The 27,632-nt window shown below is 47.8% G+C and overlaps 2 protein-coding genes and 1 long non-coding RNA gene across 6 annotated transcripts in view; 2 read left to right on the top strand and 1 right to left on the bottom strand.

Moving 5' to 3' along the window:
• Window positions 1–11,777, top strand: part of NLRP2 (NLR family pyrin domain containing 2) — a 32,715-nt gene extending 20,938 nt beyond the window's left edge. For both annotated transcript variants that reach the window (XM_019016185.4, XM_063701656.1), the window contains 5 exons: window positions 1,262–1,432; window positions 1,742–1,912; window positions 5,509–5,679; window positions 8,555–8,725; window positions 11,399–11,777. In XM_019016185.4, the coding sequence (XP_018871730.3) occupies window positions 1,262–1,432; window positions 1,742–1,912; window positions 5,509–5,679; window positions 8,555–8,725; window positions 11,399–11,537 (823 nt within the window). In that variant the 3' untranslated portion in view covers window positions 11,538–11,777. The remainder of the gene's footprint in view (window positions 1–1,261; window positions 1,433–1,741; window positions 1,913–5,508; window positions 5,680–8,554; window positions 8,726–11,398) is intronic.
• Window positions 11,778–16,810: 5,033 nt separating this feature from the next.
• Window positions 16,811–27,632, top strand: part of LOC129528698 (uncharacterized) — a 41,467-nt gene continuing 30,645 nt past the window's right edge. The window contains exons 1-2 of one of the 2 annotated variants that reach the window (XR_010132063.1): window positions 16,811–16,926; window positions 17,044–17,097. This is a non-coding gene — a long non-coding RNA (uncharacterized lncRNA). Of the gene's footprint in view, window positions 17,098–27,632 lie in introns of both variants that reach the window. The other variant, XR_010132062.1, reaches the window with a different exon arrangement.
• RDH13 (retinol dehydrogenase 13) overlaps window positions 24,401–27,632 on the bottom strand; it is a 48,830-nt gene continuing 45,598 nt past the window's right edge. Inside the window, exons 12-13 of one of the 2 annotated variants that reach the window (XM_055370574.2) lie at window positions 26,376–26,426; window positions 24,401–25,858 (exon numbers count right to left, since the gene is read on the bottom strand). In XM_055370574.2, coding sequence (XP_055226549.1) covers window positions 25,614–25,858; window positions 26,376–26,426 — 296 coding nt within the window. In that variant the 3' untranslated portion in view covers window positions 24,401–25,613. The remainder of the gene's footprint in view (window positions 25,859–26,375; window positions 26,427–27,632) is intronic. The other variant, XM_055370573.2, reaches the window with a different exon arrangement.

The following is a 27,632-nucleotide window of genomic DNA, read 5'->3' on the forward strand; positions in this document are numbered from 1 at the left end:
CTGCCTTGGCCTGCCAAAGTCCTGGGATTACAGGCATGAGCCACACTGTGCCCAGCCACTCATTTCTTACGAATTTATTCTAACACATTTTCCGGATGAACAGAGCACCTTGAAACAGGTTTAGTGGGCTGGGTATGGTGGCTCCTGCCTGTAATCCCAGTACTTTGGGAGGCCTAGGCTGGTGTATCGCTTGAAGTCAGGAGTTTTTTGTTTTGAGACGGAGTCTTGCTCTGTCGCCCAGGCTAGACTGCAGTGGAGTGATCTCGGCTCACTGCAACCTCTGCCTCCTGGGTTCAAGTGATTCTCTTGCCTCAGCCTCCTGAGTAGCTGGGACTACAGGCACGTGTCACCACGCCCATCTAACTTTTGTATGTTTAGTAGAGCCGGGGTTTCACCATGTTGGCCAGGATGGTCTCAAACTCCTGACCTCCTGATCTGCCCACCTCGGCCTCCCAAAGTGCTGGGATTACAGGCATGAGCCATTGCCCAGGCCAAAATTAGGAGTTTGAGACCAGCCTGGCCAACATGGTAAAACCCGATCTCTACTAAAAAATACAAAAATTAGCCAGGCAAGATGGCATTTGCCTGTAATCCCAGCTACTCAGGAGGCTGAGGCGGGAGAATCTCTTGAATCCAGGAGGCAGAGGTTGCTGTGAGCTGAGATCGCGCCACTACACTCCAGCCAGGGCAACAGAGCATAAATAACTCCCTTTCAAAAAACCAAACAATGAAACATAGGTTAGCGGAGTCTGCATCCAACATTAGAGTCAGATTGACTAAGTTCTGTATTTCCAGCTGATTCCTGGGCGATGTTGGTGCCACTGGTCTGACCACCCTTTGACAACTGCTGCTCCAGATAATTCAAGTCGGGGTATAACACAACCAGTGAGATGTAAACCAAAGACGATTCCGCGGTTAGATTCTCAAGAATGACTTGTTCTGCCGGGCGCGGTGGCTCACGCCTGTCATCCCAGCACTTTGGGAGGCCGAGGTGGGCAGATCACCTGAGGTTGGGAGTTTGAGACCAGCCTGACCAACATGGAGAGACCCCCACCTCTACTGAAAATACAAAATTAGCTGGGCATGGTGGTGCATGCCTGCAGTCCCAGCTACTGGGGAGGCTGAGGTAGGAGAATCACTTGAACCCAGGAGGCAGAGGTTGCTGTGAGCCGAGATTGCGCCACCTGGGCAACAAGAGTGAGACTCAGTCTCAAAAAAAAAAAAAAAAAAAAAAAATGACGTGGTCCTGTTTCTCCCACAGGTTGGTGTCTTGTTCCGCTACCACTCAGCAGTGGGCTGATCTCTCCTTGGCCCTTGAAGTCAACCAGTCCCTGACGTGCGTAAACCTCTCCGACAATGAGCTTCTGGATGAGGGTGCTAAGTTGCTGTACACAACTTTGAGACACCCCAAGTGCTTTCTGCAGAGGTTGTCGTAAGTCTCTCCTTTCTTCCAGAGCAGCTGTGCTTTCGATCTGGGGCCACAGACGAGCAATGGTCATGCCTGACTTGGCTGTATGGAACCTCTTGCTGATGTGAACACCTGTTCCCATGTTTAGATCCAGGCCGATGGCCTGTGAATTTTGTTCTTCTCTCATTCCTATTCCTTCATAGGATCACCAGTGCATGATAGAAGGTGGGGAGTTCACAAGAAGGGGCTTTTGGATGCTGGCACTTGTGGAGCTAGCCGGGAAGGTTGAAGTTGGAAATGTCAACCGTGTTGCCATTTGTGATTCTTTTGTAGGTTGGAAAACTGTCACCTTACAGAAGCCAATTGCAAGGACCTTGCTGCTGTGTTGGTTGTCAGCCGGGAGCTGACACACCTGTGCTTGGCCAAGAACCCCATTGGGAATACAGGGGTGAAGTTTCTGTGTGAGGGCTTGAGGTACCCCGAGTGTAAACTGCAGACCTTGGTGTAAGTCCGTGCTGGCTGCCTGTGTGCGTGGGTGTATATGCACACGCCCCCCAACCTCCGGGTTTGAGTAGGGTGGTTATGAGAACACTTAATTCCTCTAAAAGTTCCAAGCATGATGCTAATGACAACTGGTAAGACCTGGGGAGATGATGGTAGGAAAAAAGTATAAGTCGTAGTAGTAGTAATATTCTATAGGGATTTGGGGAATGTAGCTGGTTTTCAGGGTTTTTTTTTTTTCCTCTTTATGTATGTATGTATGTTAGAGATGGGATCTCGCCATGTTGCCTAGGCTGGTCTCAAACTCCTGAGCTCAAGAGATCTGCCTGCCTTGGCCTCCCAAAGTGCTAGAATTACAGGCATGAGCCATGTCACCCCATGCTGTGTTTTCTCTTAATCTGTGTTCTTAGAACTATAACTGTAACATAAATTGCATGCAATTGGTTGTAAATGGAATTCATTTACTTATTTTTTAATGAATGATTTGCAAATCAGGTAGTCTTCTGGGCCAGTGTACGCTCAGACTCCCAATGGAAGCTATTGGAAGCTACATGCTCAATGTGATCCTCCTGTTAATACTAAAATCACAGGACACGTGGCCTGGCACAGTGGTTCACGCCTATAATCCCAGCACCTTGGGAGGCCGAAGCAAGGCAGATCCCTTGAGGGCAGGAGTTCAAGACCAGCCTGCCCAACATGGTGAAACATTGTCTCTCTACTAAAAATACAAAAATTAGTCACGCATGGTGGGACATGCCTGTAATCCCAGTTACTCAGGAGGCTAAGGCAGGAGAATCACTTGAACCCGGGAGGTGGAGGTTGCAGTGAGCTGAGATGGCACCACTGAAGTCCAGTCTGGCCAATAGAGCAAGACTCTCTCAAAAAAAAAAAAAATTATAGGACAAATCTTTAGAAAGGAATTGGGGCCTGGCATGGTGGCTCATGCCTGTAATCTCAGCACTTTAGGAGGCGGGCAGAACACCTGAGGTCAGGAGTTTGAGACCAGCCTGGCTGATGCAGTGAAACCCTGACTCTACTAAAAATACAAAAATTAGCTAGGCGTGGTGGTATGGTCCTGTAATCCCAGCTACTTGGGAGGCTGAGGCAGGAGAATCGCTTGAAGTCGGGAGGTTGCAGTGAGCCGAGATCGTGCCAGCCTGGGTGACAGAATGAGATTGTCTCAAAAAAAAAAAAAAAAAAAATTGTATCTGCACTGATGGTTTCTGTTCAGAGATTCGATTTTATGTTAACATCTCTGGTATTTTTTTTTTTCTTTTTAAGATGGAGTTTTACTCTTGCCCACTCTGGCAATGGCATGATCTAGGCTCACTGCAACCTCCGGCTTCAAGGAGGTTGATTGTCCTGCCTCAGCCTCCCGAGTAGCTGAGATTACAGGCACTCACCACCACGCCGGGCTAATTTTTATATTTTTAGTAGAGACGGGATTTCACCATGTTGGCCAGGCTGGTCTCGAACTGACCTCATGATCCGCCCGCCTCAGCCTCCCAAAGTGCTGGGATGACAGGCGTGAGCCACTGCGTCCAGCCATACATATCTCTGGTATTCTTTGTCACTAACATCACCTCCACCAGTTAGGAACTGTCCTCTTCCTATGAAGTAACTAATCTAGGATATGCACCTGGCATCTGAAAACTACCCACTTAAATTTAATGACATATTCAGTTCATGGCTGGAGACGATGAGTAGAAGGAAAGGATTCTTCCCACACCCACTATATCTAGGCCCTGAAACACTAAAAAAGAAGTCCCACGAGCAGTGAGATGTCACCCACTCACTAACTGTATCTTCAAATGAATGTCTAGTTTTTTTGGTTGTGTGGGGGTGTGGTGTGTGGTGTGTGTGGTATTTTTTTGGGGGGGGGGGGGGGGGTTTCTTTTTTTTTTTTTTCTGGTTTTTTTTTTTTGATAGTCTTGCTCTGTCGCCCAGGCTGGAATGCAGTGGCTCCATCTCAGCTCACTGCAACCTCCACCTCCTGAGTTCAGGTGATTCTCCTGCCTCAGCCTCCCAGGGATTAAGGTGCATGCCACCACGCCCAGCTAACTTCTGTATTTTTAGTAGAGACGAGTTTTCACCATGTTGGTCAAGCTGGTCTCGAATTCCTGACCTCAGGTGATCCACCCACCTCAGCCTCCCAAAGTGCTGGGATTACAGGTGTGAGCCACCGTGCCGGCCCCCTCAATTCAACTTTTTGATCCATGCCCCTATTTTGCTAAGTTGTCAACTTCCCTTTAGTCTTATGTGGGTTTTCCTCCATTACAGTCATGGAAGTTTCTAGAAGGCCGGATAGGGTCTTTGAGAGGCCGAGGCAGGTGGATCATGAGGTCAGGAGTTCAAGACCAGCCTGGCCAACATGGTGAAACCCTGTCTTTACTAAAAATACAAAAATTAGCCAGGCGTGGTATCGGAGCCTGTAATCCCAGCTTACTTGGGAGGGTGAGGCAGAGAATTGCTTGAACCTGGGAGTCGGAGGTTGCAGTGAGCTGAGATTGTGCCACTGTACTCCAGCCTGGGTGTCAGAGCGAGACTGTCTCAAAAAAAAAAAAAAAAAAAGTTTCTATACATTCATAAAGTTTCAAGATTTGGGGGTGTGTTTTCACTCCTCCATCATCATGGACTCCAATCTGCCATCTATTTCCAAGGCCCTTCCAGGTCCTGTGTCCCTCAGCTAGTGGTATGCTTCACTTGGGACCCAGAGATACATGGGCATTATAGTTCAAATTATAATTAAGTTTAGAACTCTATTGAGACAGAAGAAAGAAAACAGAGCTAAGGTGAAATATCTCTGATAATCTGTGTTGGTTAATATCTAGGATCCTAGTACCAGATATGTTGGAATGTGAGCTGGTGTCTTCTGCCTGTAAGACACTACCTCTCTAGCAACTGAATTTAGGAAATACAATCGTAATCCCAGCACGTTAGGGAGGCCAGGGTGGGCAGATCGTCTGAGGTCGGGAGTTCAAGACCAGCCTGGCCAACATGGGGAAACCCTGTCTCTACTAAAAATACAAAACTTAGCTGGGTGTGGTGGCACGCGCATGTGTGTACACACACACACACCCCTGTAATCCCAGCTACTCGGAAGGCTGGGGCACAAGAATCGCGTGAACCCAGGAGGCGGAGGTTGAAGTGAGCCACCGTGCCCGCTGAGAATCCTTTTTACTTCTCCAACTTCTGTTGGCCACCTGCATTCCTTGGCTTGTGGCCCTTCCTCAAGCAGAGCATCTTCAAACGTTGCCCTGGCTCCCTTATCATGTCACCTCCTGCTGGCTTTGACTCTCAGCTCCCTCTTATGAGGATCCCTGTGATTGCTGGACCTACCCAAATAAACCAGGATATAAACCATCTTAAGATGTTCAGTCACCTCTACGAGGTCCCTTTTGCTCGCAGGTGCCAAGAGTTGGGACTTGGACATCTTTAGGGGAGGCCATTCTTCTGTCCACCACACCACCCCATGATTCCATTTCCATGTCACCACTGTCTCTAAGTGTGTCTAACCCACGGCTCAAGAGTCGAAGGTGCATCACACCAGTGAGAACTCACAGGTTCGGGTTTGCTTTCTTCCTGTGGTTGATTTCTAGGCTTTGGAACTGCGACATAACTAGCGATGGCTGCTGCGATCTCGCAAAGCTTCTTCAAGAAAAATCAAGCCTATCGTGTTTGGATCTGGGGCTGAATCACATAGGAGTTAAGGGAATGAAGCTCCTGTGTGAGGCTTTGAGGAAACCACTGTGCAACTTGAGATGTCTATGGTGAGTTGAGTTATAAGTTCAACTTCCTATACTTACACCTTACTGAATCTGTGGCTAGTGTAAAATAATCAGTGAAGCCGACTTCCCAAGTTATGTAATTGAGAGGACCTTTATAGAGTCGATCGAGCATTTACTAGGATGGTTAAAGGAATGAGTTCTAGTCTATGTCTAAGTTTTTTTTTTTTTTTTTTCTTGAAGTTTTGCCCTTGTCACATAGACTGGAGTGCAGTGGCGTGATCTTGGCTCACTGCAACCTCCGCCTCCCAGGTTCAAGGAATTCTCTTGCTTCAGCTTCCCGAGTAGCTGGGATTACAGGCGCCCGCCACCATGCCCAGCTAATTCTGGTATTTTTAGTAGAGACAGGTTTTCACCATGTTGAAGGTTCATCTCAAACTCCTGACCTCAGGTGATCCGCCCATCTTGGCCTCCCAAAGTGCTGGGATTACAGGCGTGAGCCACTGCGCCCGGCCCTATGTCTAAGTTCTAGTCTGTGTCATGCAAAGAACACCTGTGAAATTTTAAGGATACAGTGCCTCAAGCCATTCAGCCAAAAGCCACTGCCCAGCACCCCACATTCAGAGAGGTGGGAATTGGGCCAGGCACAGTGGCTCACACCTGTATCCCAGCACTTTGGGAGGCCGAAGCGGGCGAATCACTTAAGATCAGGAGCTCAAGACCAGCCTGGCCAACTTGGTGAAACTCCATCTCTACCAAAAATATAAAAATTAGCCGAGCGTAGTAGTGGGTGCCTCTTTTTTTTTTTTGTGAGACAGTTTCACTCTTGTTGCCCAGGCTGTAGTGCAATGGCGCGATCTCAGCTCACTGCAACCTCCACCTCCTGGGTTCAAGTGATTCTCCTGCCTTAGCCTCCCATGTAGCTGCAAATAAACAGGCATGTGCCACCATGCCTGGCTAATTTTGTATTTTTAGTAGAGACGGGGTTTCTCCATGTTGGTCAGGCTGGTCTCGACCTCCCGACCTCAGGTGAGAGCCACCGTGCCCAGCCAGTAGGCGCCTTTAATCCCAGCTACTTGGGAGGCTGAGGCAGGAGAATCACTTGAACCCTGGAGGCGGAGGTTGCAGTGAGCTGAGATCCTGTCACTACACTCCATCCTGGGCGACAAGAGCGAGACTCCATCTCAGGAAAAAATGAAAAAAAGAGGTAGGAATTAGACATCGTGCCAGAAAATGCTGGCTCTATCAGCAGGTGAGTGGTCTCAACTTGGCTATCTTACAAATCCCTTGTGAGTTAGCTACAATCAGATGCACTTGAACCTGGAATCCTACCTGGGAGGCAATCTTAAAAGAATTTGACTCCGGATGGGCAAGGTGGCTCATGCCTGTAATCCCGGCATTTTGGGAGTCCAAGGCAGGTAGATTGCTTGAGGCCAAGAATTTAAGAACAGCCTGGCCAACACAATGAAGCCCTGTCTCTACTGAAAGTACAAAAATCAGCTGAGCGTGGCTGTGTACCTCTGCTCCCAGTTACTCGGGAGGCTGAGGTGGGAGGATCACTTGAGCCTGGGAGGAAGAAGTTACAGTGAACTGAGATCACGTCACCTCACTCCAGCCTGGGTGACAGTGAGATCCTGTCTCAAAAAAAAAAAAAAAAAAAAAAACAAAGGCGCCTTTTTAATCACTCACTGACACGTGTAGAGGAGCAAAAAGTTTGAGTTGCTGGTTGGCCCAGGAGGTCAAGGCTGCAGTGAGCCAAGATGGCGTTACCACACTCCAGCCTGGGCAACCGAGTGAGACCATGTTTCAAAAAATAAAGTGGCCGGGTGCAGTGGCTCATGCCTGTAATTCCAGCACTTTGGGAGGCCGAGGCAGGTGGATCACCTAAGATCAGGAGTTCGTAGACCAGCCTGTCTCTACTAAAGAGACAGGTGAAACCCTGTCTCTCTAAAACCACAAAAATCAGGCGGGCATGGTGGCACCTAGCTATAATCTCATCTACTTGGAGGTACGAGAACTGCTTGAATCCAGGAGGCGGAGGTTACAGTGAGCCGAGATCATGCCACAGCACTCCAGCCTTGGCAAGAGAGCAAGACTGTCTCAAAGAATAACTTCAAAGATGGAAGTTATTTAACCTCTCTGCTCAAAAGCCTCAGTGCTTCCCTATGTCAATCCAGGTAAAATCCTATATTGACGATGGCTTCAGGGTGTTCTGTGAGCTGGCCACCGCTTACCTATGACCTCATCTTGACAATCCTCCCTGTCTCACTCATGCCGGCTGCCTGGATGTTCTATTTCATGTGTCAATCACATGTATCTTCAGGGCCTCTGCACAAGCTATTTCTCTGCCTGGAGAACTCCCCACCCCCGAGCTCTATGACTCGGTCTCTTCACCCCCTCACCTCCAACCATTGTAGCCAGAACCCCCAGTTATTCCCTGTACCCCTTGCCCTTCATAACCCCTCATCGCCTCCATATTTTCCGGTTAGCAGATGAGCCCTGAGGGCGGAGACGTTTTGTTTGTTTTTTGAGACTGGAGTCTCGCTCTGTCACTCAGGCTGGAGTGCGATGGTGCGATCTCGGCTCACTGCAACCTCCGCCTCCTGGGTTCAAGCGATTCTCCTGCCCCAGCCTCCTGAGTAGCTGGGACTACAGGTGCCTGTCACCACGCCCAGCTAACTTTTGTATTTTTAGTAGAGACACGGTTTTACCATGTTAGGTTGGTCTTGAACTCCTGACCTCAGGTGATCCATCCACCTCGGCCTCCCAAAGTGCTGGGATTACAGGCGTGAACCACCGTGCCCGGCCTGAGACTTCTGTTGGTCATGCAGATCCCCAACACACGAGGGTGGGCTTGGCTTGCAGGAGGGCATCGATCAGCACTGGCTGCATTAACGTGTTGATTCCTGTGTTTCCCCAGGTTGTGGGGATGTTCCATCCCTCCGTTCAGTTGTGAAGACCTCTGCTCTGCCCTCAGCTGCAACCAGAGCCTCGTCACTCTGGACCTGGGTCAGAATCCCTTGGGGTCTAGTGGAGTGAAGATGCTGTTTGAAAGCTTGACATGTTCCAATGGCACCCTCCGGACACTCAGGTATGATCCATTTACTTCCCCATCAGGCTTTCTCCAGAGCGGTAGGTTTAGGGGAAGCATAATGACATGGACCTGCTGTACGAGACTGATCTGGTAGCTGGATTACAGGTTCCCGCCACCACACCCAGCCAATTTCTGTATTTCACTTGGAGAAACGGGGTTTCACCATGTTGGTCAGGCTGGTCTCAAACTCCTGACCTCAGGTGATCCGCCCGCCTCGGCCTCCCGAAGTGCTGGGATTACAGGCATGAGCAACCGCACCCGGCCACCTTTTTTTTTTTTTTTTTTTTCCTTTGAGGCAAGAACTCACTATGTTCCCCAGGCTGGAGTCCAGCAGCACAATGATGGCTCGCTGCAGGCTCGCTCCAGCTCCTGGGCTCAAGCAATCCTCCTGCCTCAGTTCCTGAGTAGCTAGGTTTATAAGCATGAACCATTGCACCCAGCCACGGCTGCTGTCTACCTGCTCATGAGAGCCAGTTGTCACTGGGCTGTGTTTTGTTTGTTGCATTTTGTCAGGGTTTTTGGGTTTTGTTTTGTTTTTTTTTTGTTGTTTCGTTTGTTTGTTTGTTTGTTTTTTCTGAGATGGAGTCTCACTCTGTTGCCCAGGCTGGGGTGCAGTGGTTGCTAACTGCAACCTCCACCTCCCAGGTTCCAGCTATTCTCATGCCTCAGCCTCCCAAGTAGCTGGGATTACAGGCATGCACCACCACACCTAGGTAATTTTTGTATTTTTAGTAGAGACAGGGTTTTGCCATGTTGGCCAGGGTGGTCTCAAACTCCTGACCTCGGTGATTTGCCCACCTCAGCATCCCAAAGTGCTGGGATTACAGGCATGAGCCACCGCACCCGGCCTGAGTTGTATTTTGATACCATGGCATCAAAGAACCAAGAAGCCCCTTCCTAGGAGTGTAGGAAGTTCAGAAATTCTCACAAGCAGTATACTCTACTGCTGGCTTAAAATAATCTTTATGTAGAAGAAACATAGATTACTTGTTTATTTAACATGAATCTCAGCCTAAGATACTTTGTAAGTCAAAAGACATATGGACACTAAGGGTTTTTTTAAGCTTTAAGTTTATTTATTTATTTATTTGGAGACAGAGTTTTACTCTTGTTGCCCAGCCTGGAGCGCAACGGCGCTATCTCGGCTTACTGCAACCTCCACCTCCCGGGTTCAAGAGGTTCTCCTCCCTAAGCCTCCCAAGTAGCTGGGACTACAGGCATGTGCCACCACACCTGGCTAATTCTGTATTTTTAGTAGAGACGGGGTTTCTCCATATTGGTCAGGCTGGTCTCGAACTCCTGACTTCAGGTGACCCGCCTGCCTCAGCCTCCCAAAGTGCTAAGATTACAGGCGTGAGCCGCCATGCCTGGCCTGCATCTCCTCTGTTTAACTGGTACTCTGGGGTCCACCGAGTAGAAGTTGCCAAAGTGGGTGATAGAGCGGGTAAGCAGGTATTAGAGCTATAGCCCAGCTGTACTCAGCAATTCCATTTTCTGTGTATGATAATCAACAAGCATCTCAAACTACACAATGGCTATATACCATTACAAAGTTAACCTGATGTTATGTTTTTCTCTATCATCAGATCAACATGGTTGAGAATAAGAGGAATGAAAAAAAGGATTAAAAAGAGAAATGAAAGTCTTTAATTTTACATTTTATTATTTACTTCATTTATTTTTTAGACAAAAATCTCACTCTATTGCTCAGGCTGGAGTGCAGGGACCCGATCTCAGCTCACTGTAACCTCCGCCTCCCAGGTTCAAGTGATTCTCCTGTGTCAGCCTCCTGAGTAGCTGGGATTATAGGGACGCACCATCACACCCAACTAACTTTCATATTTTTAGTAGAGATGGACTTTCACCATCTTGCCTAGGCTGGTCTCAAACTCCTGACCTCAAGTGATCTGCCCACCTCACTCTCCCAAAGTGCTGGCATTACAGGCATGACCCACCACATCTGGCCTCATTTTATATTTAAAAATAAAAAATAAGCAAATCAAGCCAGGTACAGTTTAGGCAACATGGTAAAACCCCAACTCTACTAAAAATACAAAAATTAGCTGAGCATGGTGGCAGGTGCCTGTAGTCCCAGCTACTCGGGAGGCAGAGGATAGGATGGCTTGAACCCAAGAGGCACAGGTTGCAGTGAGCCGAGATGGTACCACTGCACTCCAGCCTGGGCAACAGAGAGACTGTCTTTTTTTTTTTTTTTTTGAGATCGCCCAGGCTGGAGTACAGTGGCACGATCTCGGCTCACTGCAAGCTCCGCCTCCCAGGTTCACACCATTCTCCTGCCTCAGCCTCCTGAGTAGCTGGGACTACAGGCGTCCGCCACCACGCCCGGCTAATTTTTTGTATTTTTTTAGTAGAGACAGGGTTTCACCATGTTAGCCAGGATGGTCTCGATCTCCTGACCTCGTGATCCGCCCGCCTCAGCCTCCTAAAGTGCTGGGATTACAGGCATGAGCCATCGCGCCCCACCTGAGACTGTCTTTAAAAAAAAAAAAAAAAAAAAAATCAATGTGGAACACTCCTTTGCCACCTAGAATAATCAGGAAAGGTGACCCATGCCCTGTGCCTCCTTAAACACACTTTCAGGTACTTGGGAATTTGAAACAAATCTCCTTGATGCACAAAGTAACCTTTTCTTCCCCCATTGTACCCCAGGTTGAAAATAGATGACTTTAATGATGAACTCAATAAGCTGCTGGAAGAAATAGAAGAAAAAAACCCACAACTGATTATTGATACTGAGAAACATCATCCCTGGGAAGAAAGGCCTTCTTCTCATGACTTCATGATCTGAATCCCCCCAAGTCATTCATTCTCCATGAAGTCATCGATTTTCCAGGTGTTGGTGAACTGCCTGTGACTCCTCTCCTCCCCCGCCCCTACCCCTCAGGGATAATGAGTTCATTACTGGGCTAGATGTTTTAGCCATGATTCTGCCTCTGTTTTACACCTGCACACGTCCTTATCTTTGTTACATATGAAATATCTGTATCACGGGTATATTGAGAGAAATAAAGGTGAGAGCATTCACAAATGAAGCTGTTACTTAATAATGGGCTTTGACAAGTTAGAGAAAAGATATCTTACTGGGTAGAACCTGGGGGGTGGGGGAAGTGACAGTGTTTAAATGCATTGATTTCTATTGCCTTGTCAATCTTTGCCTTGCTTGGTATTTCCTTTCTTTTTTCTTTTTTTTTTTTTAGACTGAGTTTCACTCTGTTGCCCACGCTGGAGTACACTGGCACGATCTCAGCTTACTACAACCTCCCAGGTTCAAGCGATTCTCCTGTCTCAGCCTCCTGAGTAGCTGGGATTACAAGCATCCCCCACCACACCCGGCTAAATTTTTTTGTATTTTTAATAGAGATGAGGTTTCACCATGTTGGCCAGTCTGGTCTCAAACTCCTGACCTCAACTGATCCACCCACCTCAGCCTCCCAGAGTGCTGGGATTACAGCCATGAGCCACTGTACCTGGCTTTTTTTTTTTTTTTCTTTTTCTTTTTCCTCAAGCATGAGTGTTGCTCTGTTGCCCAGGCTGGAATACAGCAGCATGATGATAGCTCACTGCAGCCTCAAGCTCCCAGGTTCAAGCGATCCTCCAGCCTCAACCTCCTCAGTAGCTGGGACTACAGGTGCACACCACCAAACCAGGCCAATTTTTGTGGGATTTTTTTGAAGACAGGGTCTCACTATGTTGCCCAGGCTGATCTCAAACTCCCAGGCTCAAGTAATATTCCTGCCTCAGCCTCCCAAAGTGCTAGGATTACAGGTGTGAACCACTGTGCCTAGCCTGTCTTGTTACTTCTTGACCTGCATGGATCACTGCCTGCTGAGTATTACTTGCCAGAGGATTTCTCCTACCAATCTACAATATTTTAGGTGCTTCGGTGTAGCTCATATATGACCATGTCATTGCTCTGATTTTGCTTTTTAAAAATTCTAACTTAAAATAGAATCTCGGCCAGGCACGGTGGCTCACACCTGTAATCCCAGCACTTCGGGAGGCTGAGGTGGGTGGATCACGAGGTCAGGAGTTGGAGACCAACCTGGCCAACGTGGTGAAACCCCGTCTCTACTAAAAATATAAAAAAATTAGCCAGGCATGGTGGCACATGCCTGTAATCCCTGCTACTTGGGAGGCTAAGGCAGGAGAATTGCTTAAACCCAGGAGGTGGATGTTGCACTGTGCTGAAGACTGCACTACTGCATTCCAGCTTGGGCAACAGAGTGACTCCTTCTCCAAAAAAAAAAAAAAAAAAAATCTCATGGTATGCATAGTTTTTCACTATAGAGTCTCCAGTATTTCCTTGTGATACAGAATTCCAAATTCAAGAAAGCAGCAGTGCAAGCTCTACGCTGTAAAACCACAAACAAAACGAACTGTACTATAAAGACGACACTAGTTGGCAAAGTAGCTTCTCATGGGGAGACTTTGTTGCTGTCTGTGTTTACTGGATGAGCAAACAAATGGACGGTAAGGGGGAAAAAGAACAGTACAAATTTTTATTAAACACTAATCATGTTTTTTTTGTTTGTTTGTTTTGAGACAGTTTCCTCTTGTTGCCCAGGCTGGAGTGCAATGGCACGATTTTGGCTCACTGCAACCTCCGCCTCCCTGGGTTCAAGCGATTCTCTTGCCTCGACCTCCCGAGTAGCTGGGATTATAGGCATGTGCCACCAAGCCTGGCTAATTTTGTATTTTTAGCAGAGACGGGGTTTTTCCACGTTGGTCAGGCTGGTCTCGAACTCCCGACCTCAGGTGATGCACCGGCCTTGGTCTCCCAAAGTGCTGGGATTACAGGTATGAGTCACCGCACCTGGCAACATTTTTTTCTTTTCTTTTTCTTTTTCTTTTTTTTTTTTTGGTGGCAGAATCTTGCTCTTTCACCCAAGATTGGAATGCAATGGCACGATCTCGGCTCACTGCAGCCTCCACCTCCCCAGTTTAAGCAGTTCTCCCATCTCAGCCTCCCATGTAGCTGGGACCACAGGTGTGCACCACTGCACCCAGGTAATTTTTGTATTTTTGGTAGAGATAGGGTTTTGCCACATTGTCCAGACAGGTCTTGAACTCCTGAGCTCAGGTGATCTGCCCACCTTGGCCTCCCCAAATGCTGGGATTATAGGCATGAGCCACCACACCTGGTCAAAAGTAGTTTTAATATTTAAATTTAAAACTAAAAAGGTAATCTCTCTTCCTACTTTCATTTCTTCATCAGGGGCTATTGGTTTATTCCCACCGACTAGATCCAAGTTCTCTGATACTACCTTTAAACCACTCTATCACTTTCCAGTTCCACTGCATACAGTGTGGGCTTCTGAGGTTTCCTGGTTCAAGGTCTCCTTGTTCAATGGGGCATGGGTCATTCCCTGAGCATTTTTTTTTTTTTTTTTGATAGTCTCGCTCCATTGCCCGGTTTGGAGTGCAGTGGTGTGACCTCGGCGTACTGCAGCCTCTGCCTCCCAAGTTCAAGCAATTCTGCCTCAGGCTCCCGGATAATTTTTGCACTGTTAGTAGAGACAGGGTTTCACCGTGCTGGCCAGGCTGGTCTCGAACCCCTAACCTCAAGCGATCTGCCTGCCTCGGTCTCCCAAAGTGCTGGGATTACAGACATAAGCTACCGTGCCCGGCCTCCAGAGCATCTTTATTCTGTTTCAGCAGGAAGAAAAGGGGGAAGGTTGGTAAAAGAGAGGCACAAAGTTTAAAAAGGACATTGCATGAAGAAACTAAAGCTTTCTCCTTCTCCACACTATTGACATTTGGGATCGGATCACTACTCGTTTGGTCCTGTACATTTCCAGGGTGTTTGGCACCATCCCTAGCCTCTACCCCCTAGATACCAGCTCACATCCTCACCGTTAACGGTGATCAAAAATGTCTCTGGGCAGTAGAAAATATTTCCTGAAATGCAAAGTTTTCTTAGGTTGAGAACCATTGTAATCTAGCCCCATCTTTAGAGAAGAAATTGAGTAACGTCTCTACATCCATTGAGGAACTATCGACACCCCAGGGGCCCATGAAATGTAAAACTCGCACAATTAACCATCTTTCTCCAACGTGTGTATTTCATGTAGCCACACTCTCAGATGCCCACCCCCATGACCTACAAGTCCTAAACAGGGAAACCTGTGGCACATGGGTTCATGTGTGTCTGAATCTATACGTTCAGAGATGAACAAGTACTGCTCTCCCTATACCTGTGACCACTCGCCTCCACCCATCACTGAATTCTGAAAATGTGGCCTCAGGCTCACAGCAGCATTAGCACTTGCTTGCTCTGGATCTCATCACATTGATGATCAAGAACAAAGTATTCACTGGGTTCTCTGCTAAGAATACAAAAAAAACCATTCCACAATTCCACGGCCATGTTTGCACCCAGGAACCACGAGGGCTGGGTTAGCCCAGATGGTGTGCTTGGGAAATGTTCCTGGAGCAAAAAAAATAAGAGCCAGAGGTCGTGGGAGCCTGACCCCCCTCCCTCAACGCGCACACACCACTCTCTACCTCCAAGCCTCATCTTCAGGCTTCTCAAAGCTAAGGTCACTCCCATGAGCTAAGCCGCGCTTCTCTCAATCCTCAGCTCTTCCGCAAGAATAGGAAGAACTCTCTCCTGTTCAAGATCCTGTGGCTCAGCTGCAGCTCTGGACGAAAGACCCCGGTGAGGGTCTTTCTTTTCACAATCCCCAATCCCAGACCACATCCTGTGCCCCAAAACAATTTCCATGGTAACCACATCCTTCAGGAAGTGAAGTCAGGCAGGAAGTCAAGTCAGAAGACAGGGAATGGGCTGGGCATGGTGGATCGCACCTGTAATCCCAGCACTTTGGGAGGCAGAGGCAGGTGGATCACATGAGGTAAGGAGTTCGAGACCAGCCTGGCCAACATGGTGAAACCCTGTCTCTACTAAAAATACAAAAAGCCAGGCGTGGTGGTGCATGCCTGTAATCCCAGCTACTCTGGAGGCTGAGGCAGGAGAATCGCTTAAACCCGGAAGGCGGAGGTTGCAATGAGCCGAGATCGCACCACTGCACTCCAGCCTGGGGACAGAAAAAAAATGTAGCTGAGCATGGTAGTGCACGTCTGTGATCCCAGCTACTTGGGAGTCTGAGGCAGGAGAATCGCTTGAACCCAGGAGGTGGAGGTTGCAGTGAGTCAAGACTGTAATTGTCCAATGTGTTCACCTTGCCCACTGCCTAGACAGAGCTGATTCATCAAGACAGGGAATCGCAATAGAGAATAATTCATGCAGAGCTGTCTCTACGAGAGACCAGAGTTTTATTATTATTCAAATCAGTGTCTCCTGGCATTCAGGAAGAGTTTTTAAGGATAACTTGGTGGGTGGGTGGGAAGCCAGTGAGCCAGGAGTGCTGTTTGGTCAGGGATGAAATCATGGGAGCCAAAGCTATCTTCTTGCACTCAGTTCCTGAGTGGAGGCCAAAAGATAAGATGGGCCAGTTTATTGATATGGGTGGTGCCAGCTGATCCATCAAGTACAGGGTCTGCAAACTAAGCACTGATCTTAGAAGCAGTTTAGGGAAGGTCACAATCTTGTAGCCTCCAGCTGCATGACTCCTAAATCATAATTTCTAATCTCGTGGCTAATGTTCGTCCTACAGGGCCAATCTAATCCCCAGGCAACAAAGAGGTCTGCTTTGGAAAAGGGCTATCGTCCTTGTTTAAACTATAAACTAAGTTTCTCCCAAAGTTCAGCCTATGCCCAGGAATGAAAAAGACAGCTTGGAGGTTAGAAGCAAAATGGAGTCAGTTAAATCTCTTTCACTGTCTCAGTCATAATTTTGGAAAGGTGGTTTCAAGCTGGCACAACTGCACTCCACCCCAGGCGACAGAGTGAGACCCTGTCAAAAAAAAAAAAAAAAAAAAAAGAAGTGAAGTCAAGATAGGAGGTAAATTCGGAAGACAGGAAGTGGTGGTAGAAGACAAGAAGTGAAGTCACACAGGAAGCAAAGTCAGAAGACAGGAAGTGAAGTAAGACAGGAAGTGGTTGTAGAAGACAGGAAGTGAGGTCATACAGGAAGTAAAATCAGAAGACAGGAAGTGACGTCAAACCAGGACTTGCAGTCCGAGGCAGGCAAGAAGTGAAATCAGAAGACAGGAAGTGGCTGAGGGGAACGGCTTTTCTCTTTCCTGCTCAGCCCAAAGTGAACAGGTAGCATCAGGTGTGCCATTTGAGTGACTGGGCACAGCCCAGGCACCCACATCTCTCTGCAGTGCCTATTCTTGGAACACCAGAGACCTCTACACTATTTTCTGTTGCTTTTTTCCTTCATTTTCAGAGATGAGATCCTGGATTGAATGACTTGAATTACTATGGAAAGTGATTGACCAAGGTAAGTCACAACTATCTTGTTCTTTAATTTTGGTGTTGTTTGTTATGACTTGTTAGCCGTCTAGCACACACAGCTTTGCATTTCCACTCTGCATTACTTGTATTTTTATTATTTTGTAATATTTGTAATAATTTATTATAAAACTGTGTTATTTTTGGATATTTGTAAGTTAAAATGCGATTTTTTAACTCAGTGGCAGTATGCAAAGCAAGTGTTTCAGAACTCTCCCCCATCAATAAGTCTTCTCTCCTGAAAGAAACAATTTTGAGACTTCCTGTTCTTAATTCTGTTTAACAGCATACTTCTAAAAGAAAAAGTGTATACTGTTATTATTTATTGTGTTACAAAAATATACCCCCACCTTTCATGCACGTCCGTGTGGAGAGACCACCAAACAGACTTTGTGTGAGCAATAAAGCTTTTAATCACCTGGGTGCAGGTGGGCTGAGTCCGAAAAGAGAGTCAGCGAAGGGGGATAGGGGTGGGGCCGTTTTATAGAATTTGGGTAGTTAAAGGAAAATTACAGTCAAAGGGGGGTTGTTCTTTGGTGGGCAGGGGTGGGGGTCACAAGGTGCTCTGTAGGGGAGCTTTTGAGCCAGGATGAGCCAGGAGAAGGAATTTCACAAGACAATGTCATCAGTTAAGGCAGGAACAGGCCATTTTCACTTCTTTTGTGGTGGAATGTCATCAGTTAAGGCAGGAACCGGCCAGCTGGATGTGTACCTGCAGGCCACAGGGGATATGATGGCTTAGCTTGGGCTCAGATGCCTGACATTCCTGTCTTCTTATATTAATAAGAAAAATAAAATGAAATAGGGGTAAAGTGTTGGGACAGCGAAAATTTTTGGGGGATGGTATGGAGAGATAACGGGCGATGTTTCTCAGGGCTGCTTTGAGCGGGATTGGGGCGGCGTGGGAACCTAAAGTGGGAGCGATTAAGCTGAAGGAAGATTTTGTGGTAAGGGGTGATATTGTGGGGTTGTTAGAAGAAACATTTGTCATTTAGAATTATTGGTGATGGCCTGGATACAGTTTTGTATGAATTGAAAAACTAAAGGGAATAAGGAAAGGAGAAAAACAGGTATTAAAGGTCTATGAATTGGGAGGACCTAGGACATCTAATTAGGGAGTGCCTAAGGAGGTTCAGCATAGCCTTGCCAGCAAAGATTATTTATTTATTTTAAGAGTTAAGAGTGGCGGTTTGGGGATAGTACCAGGAGATACCAGCTGTGCTGGCTTGGAGAAACAGTGTAAACAAGAGCAGGGCATGTGTGAGTAGTTGAGAACGGTGAATAGGAGTATGACTAGACAGAAGATAGTAGGGATGACAAGTTTTTTGGGGCACAGTCTAAGTTGGTTTGGTGTCTGGAATGAGACTGGGGCCTAATAAAAAGGAGCGTCTATACAGGAGCTTAAATGGGCTGTACCTTGTAGCATTCTGAGGACAGGCCTGAATTCTGAGAAGCGAAAGTGGTAAAAGTATTGTCCAGTCCTTTTTAAGTTGGTGGCTGAGCTTGGTGAGGTGTGTTTTTAATAAACCATTAGTCTGTCACTGAATACTAAGAGCCTGAAAAAATGCTTGGCTGATTTGACTAATAAAGGCTGGTCTGTTATCAGACTGTATAGAGGTGGGAAGGCTGAACTGAGGAATTATGTCTGACAGAAGGGAATGACAAGGCTAAACTGAGGAATTATGTCTGACCGAAGGGAAGAAATGACTGCGGTGGCCTTCTCAGACCCTGTAGGAAAGGACTGTACTTATCCAGTGAAAGTGTCTACCTAGACTAAGAGGTATTTTAGTTATCTTACTCGGGGCATGTTGAGTAAAGCTAATTTGCCAGTCCTGGGTGGGGGCAAATCCTTGAGCTTGATGTGTAGGGAAGGGAGGGGGCCTGAATAATCCATGAGGAGTAGTAGAATAGCAGATGGAACACTGAGAAGTGATTTCTTTGAGGATAGATTTCCACGATGGAAAGGAAATGAGAGGTTCTAAGAGGCAGGCTAGTGGCTTGTACTATAGCATAGCCTGCCTTTGCTGGTGTGTGGCGATTAGGCCTGGTGGAACTGCCATCAATAAACTAAGTGTGATCAGGGTGAGAAACAGGGAAGAAGGAAATGTGGGGAAATGGGGTGAACGTCAGGTGGATCAGAGAGATACAGTCATGGGGGTCAGGTGTGGTATCTGGAATAATGTGGGAGGCCAGATTGAGGTCTGGGGCAGGAACAGTGGTAATTGTGGGACTTAACAGAGTGAGTACAGCTGAAGGAGCCGGGGAGCAGAAAGTATATGCGTCAGGTGTGAGTAAGAAAATCGATTTTGGAAATTATGAGAGCTGTAGAGAGTGAGTTGAGCATAGTTTGTGATTTTGAGGGCCTCTAAAAGTATTAAAGCAGCGGCAGCCGCTGCTCACAGACATGAGGGCTAGGCTAAAACAGTAAGGTCAAGTTGTTTGGACAGAAAGGCTACAGGGTGCGGTCCTGGCTCTTGTGTAAGAGTTCCGACCGCACTAACCATGCCTAGGAAGGAAAGGAGTTGTTTTGTAGAAGGTGCTGGGGTTTGAGAGATCAGTCGGACACGATCAGCAGGAAGAGCACGTGTGTTTTTATGAGAATTATGCCGAGATAGGTAATAGATGAGGATGAACTTTGGGCTTGACTGAAGTAATGGGGGCTGTCTGTGAAGCCTTGCAGCAGTACAGCCCAGGTAATTTGCTGAGCCTAATGGGTGTCAGGGTCAGTCCAAGTGAAAGCGAAGAGAGGCTGGGACGAGGGGTGCAGGGGAATAGTGAAAAAAGCATCTTTAAGATCGAGAACGGAATAGTGAGTTGTGGAGGAAGGTATTGAAGACAAAAGAGTGTACGGGTTTGGCACCACAGGGGGGATAGGCAAAACAATTTGGTTGACAAGGCGCAGATTCTGAACTAATCTGTAAGACTTGTCTGGTTTTTGGACAGGTAAAATGGGGGAATTGTAAGGAGAGTTTATAGGTTTTAGAAGCCCATGCTGTAGCAGGCGAGTGATAACAGGCTTTAATCCTTTTAAAGCGTGCTGTGGGATGGGATATTGGCGTTGAGCAGGGTAACGGTGATTAGGTTTTAATGGGATGGTAACGGGCATGTGATCGGTTGCCAGGGAAGGAGTAGAGATGTCCCATACTTGTGGGTTAAGGTGGGGGAATAGGAGAGGAAGACACGAAGGAGGCTTTGGGTTGAGGAGAAGGGTGGCAATGAGATGCAGCTGTAGTTCAGGAATAGTCAGGGAAGCAGATAATTTGGTTAAAATATCTCGGCCTAATAAGGGAACTGGGCAGGTGGGGATAACTAAAAAAGAGTGCATAAAAGAGTGTTGTCCAAGTTGGCACCAGAGCGGGGGAGTTTTCAGGGGTTTAGAAGCCTGGCCGTCAATACCCACAACAGTTACGGAGGCAAGGGAAACAGGCCCTTGAAAAGAAGGTAATGTGGAGTGGGTAGCCTCCGTATCGACTAAGGGGACGGACTTACCTTCCACCGTGAGAGTTACCCGAAGCTCGGCATCCGTGATGGTCTACGGAGCTTCCGAGGCGATTGGGCAGCGTCAGTCTTCAGCCGCTAAGCCGAGAAGGAGTCAGTCAGACAGCCTTGGGCCAGAGTTCCAGGGGCGCTGGGAGTGGCTGCCAGGTGAGTTGAACAGTCCAATTTCCAGTGGGGTCCCGCACAGATGGGACACAGCTTAGGAGGAATCCTGGGCTGCAGGCATTCCTTGGCCTGGTGGTCAGATTTCTGGCACTTGTAGCAAGCTCCTGGGGGAGGAGGTTCTGGAGGAACGCCTGGCCGCTGCGGTTCAGGCGTTTGGAAGTTCTTATGTGCTGGAGATGTGGCTGGGGTTTGTCTCACAGTGGAGGCAAGGAATTGCAACTTTTTTCTATTATTGTACACCCTGAAGGTGAGGTTAATTAAATCCTGTTGTGGGGTTTGAGGGCCAGAATTTAATTTTTGGAGTTTTATTTAATGTCGGGAGCAGATTGGGTAATAAAATGTATTTTGAGAATAAGACGGCCTTTTGTGGTCTAGGGCTGTAAAGTGTCTCATGGTTGCTGCCAAACGAGTCATGAACTGGGCTGGATTTTTATATTTGATGAAAAAGAGCCTAAACAGTATCTGATTTGGGATAAAGAAAAAGGAGCATTAACCTTGACTATGCCTTTAGCTCCAGCCACCTTTTTAAGAGTAAATTGGTGGGCAGGTGGAGGAGGGCTAGTCACGGAACAAAACTGTAAGCCAGACCAGGTGTGAGGAGGGGAGGTGATAAAAAGATTATAGGGTGGAGGAGTGGAGGCTGAGGAAGAATTGGGACCTAGCTCAGCCTGGGGAGGAGGGGAGAGGTCAGATGGGTCTGTAGAAAAGGAAGATTAGAAAGACTCAGCTTGGGGTTGAGACTGAGGGGACAGGCAAGAGGGAAAGAAGGAAGATTTGGGACGAGTTGCACTGGGCACAGACTAGGAAGGGACTGATGTGTAAAAGAATGCCTGGATGTCAGGCACCTCAGACCGTTTGCCCATTTTACGACAAGAATTATTTAGATCTTGCAGCATGGAAAAATTGAAAGTGCCGTTTTCTGGCTATTTGGAACTACTGTCAAGTTTGTATTGGGGTCAAGCGGCATTGCAGAAGAAAATAAGGCATTTAGGTTTTAGGTCAGGTGTGAGCTGAAGAGGTTTTAAGTTTTTGAGAACACAGGCCAAGGGAGAAGGAGGAGGAATGGAGGGTGGAAGGTTGCCCATAGTGAAGGAAGCAAGCAAGCCTAGAGAAAAGAGAGAGTAGAGACATGGAGGGAAGGGGTTTGGGGGTTCTTACCTTCCAGAAAAGCGGGAAAGGGGTTGGGGCGTGGATATAAGGGGTTGGGGCACAGAGATAAGAGGTTGGGGCATGGAAATAAGGGATTAGGGTGCAGAGATAAGAGGTTGGGGCATAGAAATAAGGGATTGGGGCGCAGAGATACGAGGTTGGGGTACTTGCCCCTCCTCTAGAAAAGCAGGACTTGCCACTAAGAGTGAAGGAGAAGGGGTTGGGGGTTTCTTGCCCCCCAGAAAGGTGGAGAAGGGGTAGAGACACGGAGAGGAGGGGTTGGGGAACTTGTCCCTTCCCCAGAAAAGTGGGACTTGCCACTAAGGGTGAAGGACCAAGGCAGGCGTCCCTGCGTGGTGTGACACCTCTGAAACATGGGTATATAATCAGAGAGGCGTCCCTGCAATGATTAAACACCAAGGGAAGGCTGCCTTCCCTAGTCCGTGACCGGCGCCGGAGTTTTGGGTCCACAGATAAAACGTGTCTCCTTTGTCTCTACCAGAAAATGAAAAGAATTGAAATTAAGAGAAGGGAGAGATTGAAGAGTGGAAAGGAGAAAGTGGTTGAGGGACAGTGAGAGAGGTTGGAGAAGAGTGTAAGAAGAGGCCACTTACCCAATTTAAACTTGGTGAGATGTTCCTTGGGCTGGTGGGTCTGAGGGCCTGAGGTCATAGGTGGATCTTTTTCACAGAGCAAAGAGCAAGACAGGGGATTGATCTCCCAAGGGAGGTCCCCCGATCCAAGTCACAGCACCAAATTTCATGTGCGTCCGTGTGAAGAGACCACCAAACAGGCTTTGTGTGAGCAATAAAGCTTTTAATCACCTGGGTGCAGGTGGGCTGAGTCCGACAAGAGAGTCAGCGAAGGGGGATAGGGGTGGGGCCGTTTTATAGGATTTGGGTAGGTAAAGGAAAATTACAGTCAAAGGGGGATTGTTCTCTGGCGGGCAGAGTGGGGGTCACAAGGTGCTCTGTAGGGGAGCTTTTGAGCCAGGATGAGCCAGGAGAAGGAATTTCACAAGACAATGTCATCAGTTAAGGCAGTAACAGGCCATTTTCACTTCTTTTGTGGTGGAATGTCATCAGTTAAGGCAGGAACCAGCCATATGGATGTGTACCTGCAGACCACAGGGGGATATGATGGCTTAGCTTGGGCTCAGAGGTCTAACAGCACCTACCTAAAAAATTCCAACAGCACTAAAAGGGTGTGTACAAAATGCAGTGGCTAACTAACCATCTCTTCCATTGCTCCGCCTAAGAGACACCCACTTTTAGCTGTTTTCTTTAGGAACTTGTTAATATTAGGTTTCTAAAAACGTGTAACCATGTGAATGAGCTTAGACTTACTGGATTCCTATTATAATAGGCGGGGACTTAGTTATTCTACAGTGTTCTTACTGTTTTTTCTCTTCCAATGTTTATGTCTGCATATCAACATTCAGTATCACTTTTTTTTTTTTTTTTTTTTGAGACAGAGTCTCGCTCTGTCACCCAGGCTGGAGTGCAGTGGTGCAATCTCAGCTCAGTGCAGCCTCCGCCTCCTGGGTTCAAGTGATTCTCCTGCCTCAGTCTCCTGAGTAGCTGGGACTACAGGTGTGTGCCACCACGACTGGCTAATTTTTGTATTTTTAGTAGAGACAGGGTTTCACCATGTTGGCTGAGCTGGTCTCGATCTCCTGACCTCATGATCTGCCCACCTCAGCCTCCCAAAGTGCTGGGATTACAGGCATGAGCCACCACGCCCGGCCAGTATCACATTTTTATACCCACAGATATTCGCAGCCGAGAATTTTCGGGTAATATAACTTGCTGCTTTTATTTTTGTTGTTGTTATTCTTCCCCTAAAGTTTATATTTGTTTTTTATTTTTATTTTCTTTTGAGGCAGGGTCTCACTCTGTCACCCAGGTTTGAGAGCAGTGGTGCAATCATGGCTCACTGCAGCCTCAACCTCCCCGGGCTCAGGTGATCCCCAACCTCAGCCTCCTGAGTACCTGAGAGTAGGCGTGTGGTACCACACCCAGCTAATTTTTTATATTTTTTGTATATGAGACAAGGTTTCACCATGTTGCCCAGGCTGGTCTCGAACTCTTAGGCTCAAGCGATCCCGCCTCAGCCTCCCAAAGTGCTGGGATTACAGGTGTGAGCCACTGTGCCTAGGCTATACTGGTCTTTTTAAAATCTACTTAGTTTACTTGATCTCTAAAATTATTTTTCCTCTGTCTTCTGATAGCATCTCAGGATGATTTTCCACTATGTTAAGACACAGAATTGACCCATTCTTACATTTGGAGGCTTCTCTAAGCAACTTTCCCGTTCCCCCTTCACCCAAGCTGTGTGCTCACTAGCCCTGATTCACAGCCGTCGTCCTGGAACTTCTTTGTGCCATCCTTCTGTCTTTTCCCAAGTGACCCACCTACCTCAGCCTCCCAAAGTGCTGGGATTACAGGCGTGAGCCACTGTGGCCAGCCATTCTTTTCCTTTTTTAAAACAATTTTTATCTTCTTTATTTTAAGTAGAGATGGGTTCTCACTATGTTGCCCAGGCTGGTCTTGAACTCCTGGGCTCAAGTGATCCTCCTGCCTTGGCCTCCCAAAGTGTTAGGATTACAGACATGATCCACTGCACTTGGCCCAGTGGTACAGTTTTACACTTATTAGATGGTCAAGAAATGCCTAAATGCTATAATAAATATAGAACTTTACCTTGAGAAGACCTAACATTTCCTTCAGAAAGTAAATATGAGAGGGGTGGAGATGGTGCATTATCTTATTTTTATTATTTTAAAAATTTATACATAATTGTACATATTTATGGGGTAGACAGCAATATTTCAGTACATGTATACAATGTGTTATGATCAAATAAGGGTAATTAACATATTCATCCCTTTATTTTTTGAGACAAGGTCAGGCTTTGTCACCCAAGCTAGAGTGCAGTGGTGTGATCTCAGCTCACTGCAACATCTGCCTCCCACACTCAAGCCATTCTCCCACCTCAGCCCCCTGAGTTGCTGGGAGTGTAGGGATGCACCACCACACCTGGCTAATTTTTGTTTTTTTTGTTTTTTTGGTAGAGATGGGGTTTCACCATGTTGCACAGGCTGATCTTCTTTTCTAATGTGAAGGGAAGCGGGCAAGGTGCTAGTTTTACACTAAGGAAAATGAATGACACACCCAAACTGCCTGCAAGGCCCGTTCTGAGAGACGAAAGGAGATTTGTTAGACCGCAGTGGAAGATGGAGTGAGGGTGAGAGTTTCTGGGGAAAACCAGACAAGAGCACAGAGGGCCAAGGGGAAGCACGGGAGGATTTTGCACAGAGGATGGAACAGAGTCAACCCTGAGAGCTGGGAACCTTAGAGATCCGTCTGGAGCCCATATTAGAGAGATTGAAGAAAGAGGCCAGTATGTGGTCCAGCCAGGGTACCATGTCATCCAGTGTGCAGGGAGGAGGATGGGGTCTCCACAGATTCCTTCCATCCCAAATGGAGGGTGCCCTCAGACAGAGAAGCAGACAGACAGACAGACACTGGCTGAACGGCTCCCTGATGGAACACCAGGAGGAGGCATCATGGCCTCGTTTCCACAGCTGTAGCCTCTGCCCTCCTGCTTCCACGCTCCACACACGCCAGTCTTTGAGTCGCCTGCCATGCCATGATCTGTCCCTTGGATACGACCGTGCCTGGGGTGCAGTGGTCATGAACATAACCCGCGGCTGTGAACATCCAGTCGGCCTCCATCCTGACCCCCGTGTGATTTCCGGGTCTGCGGGAGGGGCGGGAGGGGCGGAAGCGGTCTCTGCACAGCCCTGCCCCTGTGCCGCAGGTGCTTTCTCCGGCTGTGCCAGTCCTCTGCCAGAAACCCCGCCAGGAGTATTAGGATCACCGCCCCGAGGCATATCCGGACCAGGTTGCCCTTGGTGTAGTACTGGCGGGCAGGACCTGGAGGAAAGAGGAGAGGCAGGAGCAGGTGAAAGAGCCCACCTCCAGGACCCCCTCCAAGCCACATCTGGGCTTCTCAGAGATCCTATTATTCTCTACTAGCTAGGGGATGCCGCTCGCTTTCCTGGAGGGTCCCTCCCTTCCTGAGTAGGGGTCAGGGCCAGATGACCCCAATTCTCTAAGTAGCACCTCTCCCTCCTGTGCTCTCACAGGGCTCTGAGACAACTCCTCCCCAGACACAGATGCTGCCTCGTTATCTGATGCATTGCAAAAGAGAGGACAGTTGTAAGGGGTGGGGAAGAGATGGAATCTCTCTTTCTCTGATCCTTTTTAAAATCTCAACCTTCCCACCTGATCTTAATGCCCAATTCTGAACCCCATACGCTGATATTCTGCCTTTACTCTACACACTGGAACCCAAGATCTGAGAGCTGCAGCCCCTGTGTAGACAAAGGAGTTGGCTTTGGTGAAGAGACGGGTGAGAAGGAAGGGGGTCTGGAGAGGATGACTTACTCACCAGCTGGAAAGTCTGACTCCTTTGGACTGGCGGTGATACTCCTAGAAGTCTCTGGGAACCAAACAAAGGCTAAGTGTGAAATGAAACCATATTCCCGCCCCCTGTCACTGTGCCTACTCTGAACACACACACATGGGGAGGCACAATTCCACAGCATTTAAGAAGAGCATGGGCCGGGCACGGTGCCTCATGCCTATAATCCCAGCACTTTGGGAGGCTGAGGCAGGAGGCTGGCTTGAGTCCAGGAGTTCAAGACCAACCTGAGCAACATAGAAAAACCCTGTCTCTACAAAAAAAATACAAAAATTAGCCAGGCGTGGTGGCACGTGCCAGTAATCCCAGCTACTCAGTGGGGGCTGAGGCAGGAAGATCACCTGAGCCCTGGGAGGTTGAGGCTGCAGTGAGCCAGGATTGTACCACTGCACTCTAGCCTGGGAAACAGAGCGAGACCCTGTTCAAAAAAAAAAAAAAACAAGAACTATAGAGTCAGGCTGTCCTCCAGATTTGAACCCCGACTCTATCACCTATTAGATGTCAGTTATCTGGCAAGTGACTCCGCATCTGTGAGCCAGTTCCCCATGTGTCCAGTAAAATTAACAAGATCCCTTATAGGTTGATGTGAAAGTCAAGATGATAATAATAATTAACAAGATCCCTTATAGGTTGATGTGAAAGTCAAGATAATAATAATGGTAGAAATATAAAGCACAGTGCTTGACATATGAGCACCTCATACGTGCCAGCTTTTTTTTTTTTTTTTTGAGACAGAGTCTGGCTCTGTCTCCCAGGCTGGAGTGCAGTGGCCCGATGTCGGCTCACTTCAACCTCCACCTCCTGGGCTCAAGTGATTCTCCTGCCTCAGCCTCCCGAGTAGCTGGGACTACAGGCGTCCGCCACCACGCCCAGCTAAGTTTTGTATTTTTAGTAGAGATGGGATTTCACCATATTGGCCAGGTTGGTCTCGAACTCCTGACCTTGTGATCCGCCCGCCTAGGCCTCCCAAAGTGCTGGGATTACAAGCGTGAGCCACCGCGCCCGGCCTCCAGCTCTCTTATTCCTCAAGTATCTCCTGAGACTCGCCAGGTACTCAGCCATGTGCTGGGCCATGGGAACCCAAATATTAATAAGACATTGTCAGGCCAGGCATGACACTGGCTGAACGCCTGTAATCCCAGCACTTTGGGAGGCCGAGGTGGGCGGATCACCTGAGGTCAAGAGATCGAGACCATCCTGGCCAACATGGTGAAACCCCGTCTT

The sequence above is a fragment of the Gorilla gorilla genome, chromosome 20 (genome assembly GCF_029281585.2).
Source record: "Gorilla gorilla gorilla isolate KB3781 chromosome 20, NHGRI_mGorGor1-v2.1_pri, whole genome shotgun sequence".
NCBI classification, from domain to species: Eukaryota; Metazoa; Chordata; class Mammalia; order Primates; family Hominidae; genus Gorilla; species Gorilla gorilla.